Source organism: Mercenaria mercenaria, chromosome 17 (assembly GCF_021730395.1).
Source record: "Mercenaria mercenaria strain notata chromosome 17, MADL_Memer_1, whole genome shotgun sequence".
NCBI lineage: Eukaryota > Metazoa > Mollusca > Bivalvia > Venerida > Veneridae > Mercenaria > Mercenaria mercenaria.
This window is the reverse complement of record NC_069377.1, coordinates 1,955,793-1,969,864: the sequence shown is the minus strand read 5'-3', so window position 1 is coordinate 1,969,864 and position 14,072 is coordinate 1,955,793. Positions and strand designations below refer to the sequence as shown.

At 34.5% G+C, this 14,072-nt stretch overlaps 1 protein-coding gene across 2 annotated transcripts in view; it reads right to left on the bottom strand.

The window, feature by feature from the left end:
* Window positions 1–3,221: 3,221 nt before the first annotated feature.
* Window positions 3,222–14,072, bottom strand: part of LOC123536829 (uncharacterized) — a 31,125-nt gene continuing 20,274 nt past the window's right edge. For both annotated transcript variants that reach the window (XM_053528595.1, XM_053528594.1), the window contains 5 exons: window positions 6,119–6,218; window positions 5,412–5,512; window positions 4,659–4,730; window positions 4,278–4,428; window positions 3,222–3,269 (listed from right to left, as the gene is read on the bottom strand). In XM_053528595.1, the coding sequence (XP_053384570.1) occupies window positions 3,265–3,269; window positions 4,278–4,428; window positions 4,659–4,730; window positions 5,412–5,512; window positions 6,119–6,218 (429 nt within the window). In that variant the 3' untranslated portion in view covers window positions 3,222–3,264. The remainder of the gene's footprint in view (window positions 3,270–4,277; window positions 4,429–4,658; window positions 4,731–5,411; window positions 5,513–6,118; window positions 6,219–14,072) is intronic.

Here is a 14,072-nt window from a genome sequence, read left to right as displayed (position 1 = left end):
ATCCATTTTATAAACCTTTATTACAGCTAAACCTAACAAGGGCAAAAATACGTTGATACAAAAGGTCAGCAAACTTCTTTCGCAAGAGCATGAACCGACTGGCAGTGAGAGAATGAGCTCGAATATAGTATTAATATTCGGTGGCATGGTCAACCATTGTTGTTGTGATGTTAATCGTAACGCTTCGGTCCTCTCCGAGTTAAGTTAAACTAATGGGCGAATATCTTATACGAAAACTATGCTATGTAGTGCAATAATTATTCGTGATATTAAAAACAAATGGGAGAAAATAGTCGAAACAAAATAAAATTAAATTAGATAATAGTGCCTCAGCTCGGATACGCTTTATAAGATGATGCCTCATTTTTTTTTTCATTATCTTTGCAGAAAAACAGGGAGGCACCGGCCTCCCTGTGCCTCAGTGTAGCTACGGGCCTGTTGTTTGCATTTATTTCTTTACAAATGACATTCTTATTTAAAGGGGGACAACTCATGAAGAATATTTTAAGTATCCAACACTGTGGACAGAACAGTAAAGCATGTATTGGACAGATAATTTGTGCGTCAAGGTGCTGTTCATTTACTAAAAAAATCTGCTGTTTTGTGATATACTGCTAAACCTTAAAGAAAACTCGTCCGTTTTCATTTTATAAACTCTTTTTTTTTAGTTTACTATAGAAAAAACATCCTTTAATTTTATAAAGGCCATACATTGTTCCACAGTAAGTAAAATATTTCGTAAGTAAATGTTATAATTAACGCCGATAAAATAGTATTTAACCTATGATCCACGGAAATCCGCTGAAAAAGACATTTTGCCTGTAATTATATGGTTTAAAGCCTACGATTGAAAACTACTTGACTAGTGACCTCTAACCAGAAGTCCTCTTTCAAACCTTATCAGCGCAAAATATTAAAGGCTCATGATTACTGTTTATATTGTGGCTTTCAAATCTTTAGTTACAAATATACATGTATGTTACATTATGTTGTGGTAAATCTTTCTTTTGAGAATTGTATTCTCAGATATTTAACATTCAAATTTTACAACCTTTTGGGACATTTCGTTCTCAATTATAAAGATAATGGAACTATGTTCATCTATCACTCATATATATTATTTCTGATAACATTGAAGCCCGCCCGCTTAGCTCAGTAGGTAAGAGCGTTAGTTTACGAATCGCGGGGTCGTGAGTTCGATCCTCGGCGGGGCGTGTGTTCTCCGTGACTATTTGATAAACGACATTGTGTTTGAAATCATTAGTCCTCCACCTTTGATTAATGAGGAGAAGCTGGCAGTTACTTGCGGAGAACGGGTTTGTACTAGTACAGAATCCAGGAACACTGGTAAGGTTAGCTGTCCGCGTTACATGGCTGAAATACTGTTGCAAAACGGTGTTAAACCCAAAAACAAACAAACAGACATCATTGATTTGTTTCTTGAGTTAGTCGGTGGAAGGGAGATAACTGTGTATAGCATTGATCTTAATAAACAAGGGGAAGTTAATAGAATCGATTTTAATCCAATTCTTCATTATGGTTTCTTAGTCTAATGACATTTCTCAGTTTTATTAAAAACGGTACAGGGTTAGGTCATCACCAGGAATCATCTTGATTGTAGGTATAACTGGGGAAAACGAAAACACTTTTAACGGTACTTCAATTAAGAAATGATTCATAACAAACTGTGTTTTAACACTATTTACATACAATGGGCGTTATACGTTGAACGTAATAATTTTACGAGGGCGCAGTATAACAATGTTCAAACACGATATTGCTGTAGATTATTTCGATTCCTATAGGCCTTTTATTGTAAAAATTAGATCAAATATGTTAGAACTGTTTCTATGCTCATTCATGGCGCCAAACGGTTGATCGTCACGCTCCTTTGTTTATACACTCCGGGAAGAGTTCAATTTCGGTGGAAATGATCGCGAAATATACTTTAAAGCATACAAACAACTCAGTATGTTTGTAAAACAGACAAGACAGTTGTGCCATGTGGCATTGCTATTGGTTTAAAGCGCTATTTCTAGATGCATGCATTGCGCTAAATACCACTTCGACGTGATGTTGACATGATATCGTTATGATGTACTAAGCATGATTGCTAGTCATATTAGAATTTTAGATTTGTTGTGGTCACGAAGGTTTAACTATAGGCGGTGGTTTGATTATAACTTTGGTAGTGTTCACGACGGTTCGCTTTATGATTTTAAAAAAGTTCGTGACTAATTTGCGTATGTTGCGACTAAACTAGATTATGTATATAAACACAGCAAACGTACAAGTCACGAAGTCGCAAACATACAAAGTCTATTTAGGATGAATTTCAAATTATGAATCAAAACTACATAAACATGCAAAATCTACTGTCTGTCCTGGTTTTAGTAATATTAAAAAGGTCTAAGATATAATTTTTGAACTGTAATTATTGTAATGATAGCAGAAAATATTATAACACTAATAAAATAAAACAAAATTAAGATATCTCTTTAATCCAGCTATACTTCACTTCAAAACATTAAGGTTAAAACATTAGCTCACAGAGTTTTTACAGCAATGAATCGTGAAGTATCTTTTGCATCTGTTGGCATTCCTCACTTTCCCTAAATTGACCACTTTGTTTAACGATTAGAATCCGAAAGAGATAGGGCATAGCGACTTAAGAAATATTGCATTTGACTTCCACCCGGTAAAAGACAGCTTTTACGTTTAATAAGCAGATGTTTTTTTACGTTTAATAAGCCCCATAAATGAGAACTAAAATAATATAGGAAGAACAGTGGTGTTGATTTGATCTACAACTAACTCATGAAAGGCTCATCTATTAGAGTAGACTATAAATTTTGCTGTTTCTTTTTAAAAAATAAAATCGGGATACTAGGGAGCTATTGTTTCCATAACTGCATCGGACAAATAAAATCCGTAAGAAGGTCTTTTGACGCATAGTAATATTGTGTTGATAATCTAAATGATTAAAACCTCATACATATGACATGTAGCTGATTCTTTTTCAGTAAAAGGTGAATTATAGGCTCAGAATGATTAAAAAATTATTCATGAATGTTGATTATTAACCAGATGCATCGTTTTGGAATGCAATGTATCGGCAAAACCCGACGCATATGGTAAAGCCGAATATATACCACTAAGAGGGAATGTACGAAAACAATAAACACGTTTAGTTGTACTGGAATTTATTGTTTAACCATTACCAAAAAAAAAAAACAACGACTGTTCAGGAGCCAGATGCTACATTCAGCCTGTAATAAGAAAATGTAAAAATATCAATAGTCAATATCTATTTTCTCAAATAATGAAAACATCTTTTATTTACAATATCAGCTTTGGAACTGTGTACTACTTTTTCCTTGGACAATAAAGTGTTTTTTTAGAAATGCAGTTTACGCTCGGTAGCCTAGTGGTAGAGCCCTCCTCTTCCAGTGCTGGAGGTCATGGGTTCGATCCTCGCTCGCGTCATACCAAAGACGTAAAAAGTGGTACTAGTAGCTTCCTCGCTTGTCGCTCAGCATTAAGAGGATAGTGCTAGGACTGGTTAGCCAGGGGTCAGTATAATGTGACTGAGTGGGATATCATGCCACGTGTCTACGGCGTGATATTCCAGTGAGGCAGCACTATAAAGTTGGGCATTGTGCTCACTGCTACAAGAAGACACCGTCGTTTATATGACTGAAATATTGTTGAAAAAGACGTTAAAGCCGAACACACACACACACATGCTACTTTTTGTGGTGATGTGACGATATATAGAGTAAATCTCAACTGAATGATTTATGTGTTTCCAAAGTGATTCAGTTGAGAAGATTATAGTAATTAAATGTATCTTTCATTGTCATTTTTTATGATATTTCATTTGTTCGTATGTTTGTTTCAGTTGGATTTTGTTGTTTACAAAATTGCCTATAAGGTATCATTTTATCCTTCAAACAATTTAATGCGTAAAACGTTTGATGAACAAATGCATTTTTAACTTACAAAAGAAGCGGGGAGGTTGTCTTATGTTACAAATTCATTTCTGATTGCGTACATGGACAATAACAAATAAGCAGTTTTAGTGTATACTGAACTTAAAATAGTTTCAGAATAAGAAAGGAAATTTTCCTTCAAACAAAAAAAAGAATCACCATATACTGGTTATATGAGTGTGTAGATTAAGTCCTACAAGATGTTAGCTCAAATCACACTTACAGTTATCACGTGTTACAGTTATCCCTCAAAGTAGTTGTATGTAATAGATAAAATGGACGTACCAACAATAGCAACTCCAGCGCCACCCTGTGACGTCACGTTGCAATTGGTATTGCAAAGGTCGGAGCTGCAGCAGTTTTGACACACGGGCGTTGAGCGTGATGTCCGTGCTGATGAGACATACTGGTTGAATGACCTCTTGTGGGAAATACACTTTTAAATATAAAATATACTTTACGAAGCTACTAACTTTCTTCAATAAAGTATGCTCATAATACTGAATACAGAACAGAGCAGACATTTTCGCGACTGGCAGGTTACCACAGTAAATGTATGGGTGTACTGTTTTGTGATAAACTTATAAAAATAAGCCTAATTTAATTATCTACATTTTGACTTTTTTACATATGTAGATCTTTTACAAATTACTTTGGATACCATACCTGCATGCTGTGGCATTTCGCTGTGTAATGATCATACACACCACCCCAGTCATACTTCTCAATGCTACACACCTTTAAAGTTAAATATACAATTGTACTAGCCATCTAAAATGAGTATGTATATAACGTCATTGTACAACAACTCTCATCAGAAAGCGTTTTATCTGCAGTTGTGAATATGAATATTATGTTAACCATTCCATTATCATTTGTAAAAATAAATCATTTTACGATGCATAAAGTTACAATGAAATTGAATGTTTACTTCGTTATTTTTCAAAATAAAAGGTAAAGGTCAGCTTAACCAAAGCAGTACAAACGAGAACGCCCGCGCACAGGCATCAACGCACAAAGAGAGAGAGAGAGAGAGAGAGAGAGAGAGAGAGATACAGTGGGGTTCAAAAGGACTGGGATGGGATGGGGGTGTGGATCGGTAAGACAGCATACGTAACATGCAATAGAAAACGGACACAAACATGTTGAACACTTACAGTTAACCTATTTTCAACAAATTAGATAAGAAACCTTAATGCAAGAAATCCCCAAGATATCAGAAAAGTAAAACATATAGACAACTTGTCTGAAGTTAGAGCACTAAGTTGTTCATAAAATGGAAGAAGGAGTAAGGTTCCCTGATAGAAATAACAGTAAAAATGAATTAATGTGCATGATACAACAAAATAAATGTAAATTAAACAGGAAGAAAGTTAAGTTAAGTTAATGCGAACAGTGCGAATCATCTATGTGTCTAACCTCATCTTGTGCACACAGTTTCACTGTTTTACACTCCTCCATGTTGGAAACGTAAGAACAGTCATAACACAGAGGTCCGCGTAAATCTGGAGAGGGTAGCCCTGAAATGAATTGCAAACGTACACTACTGCCTATTCTCGTGTGGTGAAGGAGTACAACTTTGACCAAAAATTCATTGAAATCGTTTATGCAAATCTAAATATATTTATGTTTCAATGAATTTTATTGTTTCCCATAATTTCTGTGTCTATTTGTTTCAACAAGTCATGAAAACTAATATTGTCTATCATTTATCCACGAAATTGCTTAATGGTTAAAATTCGAACTCTATCTTAAATTCCTATAACACGCTAACCCAATCTTGTATCTTCCATGCACTGTTACGCATGTGCCTTTAGATACATATAATTAATAAGTGGCATTAAATTGGAATGGCTTGTAATTGTACTCCATGCCGAAACATAAAGTCGAAAGCAAACATCTTTTATTTATAAAAAGTTTCTTAAGTCAAATTGCGATTTATATCTAGGTTCTTGACTTTAAATTTGCTATAAACACACCACAGCAAAGTAAGTGAAAAGGTCCTCCATGGCATATAGCACTATAAAGCTTCGGTCTTTTCCGTTGTTTCCAAGCAAAAATCCTATCGTTATACGGACGTCAAGGCAGGCCGGAAATAAAGTTAATGAAGACAAGACTCTACCTACCCTGACTTCCACACCCATTGGCATTACACAGTTGCGACGAACAGCAGTGTACACACTCGGCAGATCTTTTACTTCTTTGTTGTTTCCAACCGACACATTGCTGTATATAGACCCAAACATATATAATTACTACATACATATGTATTCAGATTTGAAACAAATGTAAGAACTATGTTTACAGAAGGTGTTTTGGCCACTTTTCCATCAAATTTTATCCTGTAACTTGTTTCAAATTTTTTCAGCCACATGCCCAAAATATTCTTTCAAAATGTTTAAAAAGAAACTCGTTAAGGATTTTTTTGCCAAAAGGGAAAATAATTCCCTTTTGCCCCTGTCCCTTGGGAAACGCTAAACATTTATCACTACTAGATTATTTTTTTATTTTAAAAATTTCAAAACTAAAACTGTTTTAAGTTTTAAAAAACCTTTTTTTTCCCCATTTTCCCTTTTAAAAAATAAGAAATTGTGAAAACCAAAAAATGCATTTAAAAAAATTTTCCCTTTACTGAAAAAAACCCCTTAAATTTGATAAATTTGGGGGAACGTTTCAAAAAATTTTTAATTCATTTTTGGTAAAACAACATCTCACAAAAAACATGGCTAACCGTGTACGGGCAAACAAACAGAAAGCCAAATTTCCGGGATTTAAAAATGTCCTGGGAGGTATACAATACCGAAAAAGAAACTTATTTATTTTGGGAAAAAGTAAATCTTTTAAAATTTCCAAAAGGTAAACGGCGGGGTCCCCGAGAAAAAATCTAAAGCTGTTTTCACTTGAAAAATTTTTCAACCCAAATTAAACTAGTAAATTATTTTATAAAGGCCAAAGAAAAAAACCATCGGGAAAACTTTCCCAAATTTTGACCCAAATTTAAAACTAAAAACATTCTTTTTTTACCGAATGTCAAAAAAAAGAAAAAACGAATTTTAAACCTTTAACAAAAGGGCCCTGTGCGGGGAAAGTCGCTAAACCTTCTCCAGCGCTTTTAAGGGGGTATAGACCTCGGGATAACTAAAACCGGGGCTACACCCGGGATGGTGAGGACTTTTGCAGGGGAAATTGTCTCGGGAGGGTTTCTGCTTTGATGGTGTCCCAAACCCCGACCGAAAAAGGTGGAGGATTTCCCCTTTTAAATACAGAGCCACCCAACGGGGGGCCAAAAATTGCCCAGCAAAACCTTTCACCCTTTTTGGGATAGGGTTTTAAGGGGAAGTATTTTGTAAATCATTTCATCCTCTACATCTTTGGTAAAATATAAGGGGAAATATTCGGAGACCCCCAAAAACCCCGGGGTTTGGTTATGAAAATTCACTGATTTCCGGGGAAAAATTTAAAAAATATTAATTTGGTTTTTGGGTTTTAGGTAATGTTTTAAAAATAATTTTTGGGATGTAAAAAAATTTTTTTAATTTGGGTGTTGGGGGATTTTTTGGGGGTTTTTGGGTTAAAGTAAAGGGTGAATTTTGGGTGGTATATTTTGATTTTAATTTAAAAGGTTAAAGAAAGGGTTTATTTTAGAAGAGAAAAATTTAATGGTTACCCTAACTTGAACAGGTGTCCCCCCCTTGATCAAAAAGAAATAAAATCTCGAAACGGGAAATCTTTTCCCGGAACTTTTACCAAAATTTTCTAAATCAAAAAAACCCGGGAAGTGAACTCGCCCAAATGTCAATGATTTTGTGCTGAATCACTAAAAACACGTCAACATTGTTCAGAAACACCCCCCCCAAAAGGAAAAAACAAAATCTCTGAAAGCCGACATTCCTTGGTACTCGGGAAAACCTAAACGTAAAAACAAAATAAATTTAAAAAAATCTTTAAAAAATTTGACAAATTTCCCTTTTTCAAGAAAAAAATAAGTGGTGTAAAATTTAAATAAAATTGGGCTGAATTTTTTTCTAGGCCAAGATGAGACTACCGGGAAAAAGAAAGGAAAAGCAGAAGAAACTCAAAAAGCAATCGCGTAAAAAAATCCGATTTACGGGGAAAAGGGTTTCGTGACAACCCCCTTTCCCATTCACAAAATTCAGTATCTTTAGCAAATGACTTTCTACATACTATTTTTGCGGGAAAAATAAAAACGAGAAATAAACTTGACAAAAATATCAACTGAAAACCCCAAAAAGGGTTAATTTTTCCCAAACTCAAATCCCCCCCGGGTGATTTTTGAATCATTTATTGCGTAAAACCATTTTCCCCAAACGATTTTTTAAAATTTGGGATTGCTAAAAACCCTACAACTTTTTTTACTTATGTGCTCCCAAACTAAAAAAAAAATTAAAATGACCCTTTTTTCACAACTTTTTTTCCTTTGTGACAAAAAATTGTAAATTGATACTGCTATCTGGTGGGGGTTTCCCTGGGGAAAGGAAAAAAGTACTTTTAAAAACTTTTTTTGAAGAAAAAGGTTCTGGGGGCTTTGGAACCCTGCAAAACAAATTCGCCCTGTAAATTTTTAAACCCTTTCTCCCCAAAAAATTCCTTGAAAAAATGCACTAAACCAAATCAAAAAGCTATTAAAAGCAAACCCAATTTCCTCCCACTTCCCCAAATTCCCTACAAAAAATCGGGGGGTTTGAAAAAGCAAGGGGCAAAATGTATAATGTTTTTTTTGGAAAACCATAGAAAAAAATCAAAAAACAATCGTGGTCATGATCGACTTGAGTGCAGCTTTCATCCCAAACGTTTCCCGATATGTTTCAAATCCTTAAAGGATAAATTTTGGTAACGTACACCCCCTTTGGGAAAGGATTTTTTTTTTCCCCCCTCACAAAACAGAACAATAAAATTTTTAGTCGTCCGTAAGCCCTAAACGGGGGCCACTGGGGTTTTTGGTGTCCTGCGGGTTTTCGGGTGCCGGACCTGTGATTTTTACCCTGTATATATCAGCTCTAAAACCGAGGGGTCCAAAAAATTTCCAGCTTAATCTATGGATACCGACGACCACAAGTTTGCATTAAAAATTAAAGGGGGAAAAATTCCCAAAAAATGGGGACAACTGTTTTTCAAAAACTCAAACGGGTTTTCTAAAAAAAAACCATTAAATGGAGAAAACCCTTAAGCTGAAAATGAATCATTCAAAAAACTAAAAATTTATGTAGGGAAAACCAGACAAAAATTTAGCGAAATTAAACCCCAAAAACATGAAAATTTTGGGGGGAGGGGCCCGTAAATTGGGGGTTTAATCAGGCCCGGGGCCGGGGAAAAAACCCTTGCCCAAATAAAACTCAACTTTGCCCATCAAAATTCAAAAAAAAGGGCCCGAAGCTCTGTGCTTGACAAACCTTAGGGCAAAAGGGAAACCCATCTCCCCAAAAAATTAAAACTGAACTTTATTTCCGGGTTTTTTTTAAATTCTCACATTGATTCTGAAACATTTTTTTACAAAAATTCCCAAACCTTAAAAAAATCAATAAACTACGCGATTCCAGAATCATGCCGCTAGATAGTAAAAGAAGGGCCCCCTATGAACAACTGCCGGGAACTTTTTGAAAAAATAACGGGCGTCCAAAAAGGGCAGAGTCATGTTCAAAGTCTTAGTAAAATTTTCCCTTTTTCCCTCAAGGGTACAGCTCCAAATATCTGGGGAAATTTTTTGTCCCAACCGACAACGAAACAGACTTCGCCCAAATGACCTAACTTTAACTCCCTAAGGGCGAACAAAATTGCAACAGATCTTGGCGGGCGTCGGCCCCAAATGGTGGAACGATCTCCCTCCCTAAAAAACCCTTCAGTCTGACCGGGTTTTTAGTTTCAAAATAAAAACACATTTTTTTAGGCTTTTTCATGAACAATGAGGTAGTCTTTTTAAAAATAAAAAAATACCAAAAAATTTTTAAAAATGTGTGTTTTTAAAATTGTAAAGCGAAAATGAATTTTTTTTAAAATTTTTTTCGCTATAAAATGCCATTTATTTGTTTTTGAATTTGAACAATTTCGGGTTTTTGTGTCAGCGTTTCTGTAAAATGTACTTCTAATTTTTTCCAATTAAAATTTTGCCCAAAATTAAAAAACGATAACCCCAAAAATTTACGGGGGAGAGCCCCACCATCCACGGGGTTTTTTTTCATTTGACCACCTTTGGCTTTTATACTTTTCCACATAACATCCCTACAAAAAAACCCCAAAATTTTGGGGGAAAGTTTTCCCCCTTTAATTTTTTAAAACCATATGAAAGGGTTGCATGTCAAGTGACTGCATGAAGACAAAAAACCTTTTCCCATACAAGATCATATAAACAATAAAATTCCTGCCGTAATAAAAATATTTTAAATTGAAATGAAAAAAAGGAAAATTTGAGAGAACTGCGGGGTTTTTGAAAAACCTTATTCTACCCGGGAAGAATAATAAAAAAGGGGTTTTTTTGTTTTCCCAAATATAATTCAATTCTTTAGGGAAAACACAACCCCACAAATTACATAAAAAACTTTATTAATATCTTTTTGTTGAATTTTTTGATACATTTTTTTACTTTAAGTTTCAAAAAAACTTTCCTCCCTTAAGTTTAAAAGTGCCCTACTTGGAAAATGAAAAAAGTATATCCAAAATTTCCCAAACCCCGCCCGGGGGAAATAAGGTTTTTCAACGAAGTTGTGATTTTTAAGTACCAGGCCATGAAAAAGAAAAAACCCAATAACCCCTTGCACACCCCAATGTTTTCCCAAACAAAAAACCCCATAAACCATATGGCCTTTTTAAAACCCATCCGGCCCGTTTGAACAGTTTGTTAAGGGTTATCCATAATCCAGATGGGACATATTTTTACAGCCTAAAAAAGGTAAGTCCCCACCTTAAAAAAGGAAGGCGGTTCGGGGAAAAAAATTCCCAAATAAAAAGGGAAGGGGGGCTTGATGCTATTTTTTAAAAACTACAAAATTAAAAACAAATACATAATTTTTTTTCCTTTGAATAAAATTTAAATTTTTATACTTTTGGGGAATTTTTTTTTAAATTTTTTAGATCACAATATAACGGGGAATTTTAAACTCACGAAGAACTCAACGGTAAATTCTAGAACATTTTGGTTTTCGATTTTTGCTAAATTAGCAAATTGGTCAGCCTGGAGATACGCATAAGATCTTTTTTTAAAGTTTTTCCTTATTTAGGGCACCCCCCCCAAACAGTTCATTTAAACCCGTCCCGACCCCCAGTGTTTCTTTTTAAAACCCTTACCTAACGGCTGACAGATGGGGCTGAAAACCCCTTTCCCAAACCCCCATGTATTTTGACATTTTCCGTCTGTTCTCCTTTAAAGGGGGCATATCCAACATGCACCCTATATACAGTTTGATCCACCAAAGTACCCTTTGAAAAATCCACCTTACCATTTGCGGGATCCAGCAAACTTCCACAATTTTGAAAAATTTAAATGCCCTTATTAAAACAAGAAAGAATAAAAATGAAAAAAAAACAGGCGTTGAAAGGTTTTTTTTAAATCAAAAAAAGTCTCCCTTTTTTTGACCGATTACTGTAAGTAAATTTCAGCCTTTAAAAAAATTGGGGTTTGCTTCACGTCAAAAAAATTTTAAAAATCGGGCCCAAAAAAATTTAAAATGGGAAAAATAAGTTTTTTCTTTCTGCCTTTTTTTAAACTTTTGAATGAAAATTTAAATTTATGTTTTTGTATATTGGAAAAAATTTTAAATTACTTTTTTTTAAATCAAAAATCTTTCACCTTAAAAATTATTATTTAAAATCCTAAAAATAACCGCAAATTAAAAACTTAATTTTCCTACAAAACCTATCAATTTCACAATGGGAGGCTGGCTGCTCCCTAACCCGTCGCCTGGGAAAAAGGAAAAAGTTCATCCAAATTCAAACCCGATATTTCAGCGGGAAAATCGCTTTTACAGGTTTTTTATTTCCATTAACAGTTGACACTTTACCCTTTCGGGGGGGATGTGCATTCCGCATCGTAATTGGAAAAATTTCTCTTACAGGGATTATAAAATTCCCTTTAAATTCCCTACATACTTATTTTCACAGGGGGGAGGGTGGGGTGCCCATACAAACCCTTAAAATCCAAACAGTTCAAACCCTATAAAAAACAACTGAAAATTGCAATTTACAGGGATGTAAATTCCATTTCATTTGACATTTTTTATTTACCCATTACGGGGGGGATTTAGCATTCCGCAATCTAAATTTGAAAATGTTCAGGGAATGATTTGTTTCGCCGCAGTGGAACAAAATTTAAATTTAAAAGGGGGTAAGTTTGCGCATATTAGGCTATTGAAAAGACCTTCGGAAGCATTGGACTTCAAAATTAAAATAAAAAGGGGACTTTTTAAAAAATCTTTACGGGTTTTTATAAAGTTGATTTTTTTAAAAAGTCATGAAAAAAGGTTTAAATGGACTTTTAAAAATTTTTATGTAGTCAAATACTACAAAAATCGGGCCAATAGCCTTTAAAATGCAAAAAAAATAGACTTTCCAAATATCAAATTACTCCCAAAAAATGCCAATTAAAACTATTTCCCCAAAAAACGTGGTTATTTTAATGCTAGAAATTTTTGTATGAATTTTTTCTTACTAATCCCTGAAATTTTTAAACCCCCCCCTTTCCCCTACTCCCCGGGGTAAATTTAAAATTTTCAAACTACTTTCCATTTTCTACTCTTATTTACGTAACTGACTTCCCGAAAGTGTTTTATGCCCAAACCAAAATTTCCTAACCCTTTCGCGAGAAAAACCGTACTGTAAACCCCCCAAAAAAGGGTTTCCTTTCACTGTTGTGATGGGAAAACCCCCAATGCCATAAGGATCATTGCATGGGGGTTTAAATTCGCCCTGTGAGACCCCGAAGGTTTTGGGGGAAAATTTTTTTAAAAACATGGCCGGGTTTATTTCTCATTTCCCAAAATTTTTAACCTGTCCTTGAAAATAAAAATTAAATAAAGAGTAAATTTTCGGAGGGTGAAAAAACCCCCTAAAGTTATAGGGAAATTTCAAACTGTTTTTATTTATGGTACAAAAACATGAAAAGTGCCCAAAATAATCATTATTGTAACCCATAAAACTGCAAACGCAAAAATTGGGACTGGTTTTTTTGGCCCAAACCTTACGGGGATCGTTTTTCCCTGATTAGTTCATGAAAAACCCCAGCCTCCGACAAAATATTTCTTTCTACTTTTCTAAATTTCGGGTTTTAAAAATTTTTCAATTTTTAACGGAACAACACTCGAAAAAAAAACCGAATTTTGGGGGTTTTTTTGGGGGGCAATTTTTCATGAGCGAAAAGTTTAAACGGGGGAAGTTGGGTCTATTAAAAAGTTTTCCCCAATAGAACATGTTATTTTTGGGGCCTTGCAGCTTCAAAATTTCCCCAAAAAAACGGGGAAGGTTTGTTTCGTTTCGCAACTCCCCTCAAAACATCAAAAAGTCTTAAAAAAAAAAAAAGATTGTTCTAAATATTTATAGAGACTGAATAAATAAAGTTGTTAACATTTTTTTCCAAACTATTGGTTTTCTGGGCAAAAAGGTAAAAAAATTGCCCTTTAAACAAAATGATCAAAAAAGTGTACGACGCTTTTAAAAGTAAAACTAGTCGACCCAAAATTGGGAGCGGGAAATGCAAAGGGAAACCCCTCCCAGGTACCGTATGGGGATTTTAAATTTCAACAAGTGTTACACGACGTCGTTGTCACATGTATAAACCCTTCCTTTCAACCGCGTGTTTTAAATTTCGAAATTTTGTCGCCTTTTACTTTATTTCTAGAAATTTGATTGAAGGGGTTCGGGTTAGTATTAATACCCCAAAAAGTGGGGAATAAAATAGCTGCTGTTCAAGGTAAATTTTTCCCAATGAGAAAGAAAACTGAGGATCGGAGTTAAAAACGTTTTCAAAATTCCAATGTAAAAATTCTTCCCAAACGTACCTGAATAAAAAAATTAAAACAACATTTAAAAAATTTTTAAAAAAATAATTAAACCCTCTGACCCCCTTTCCCTAGC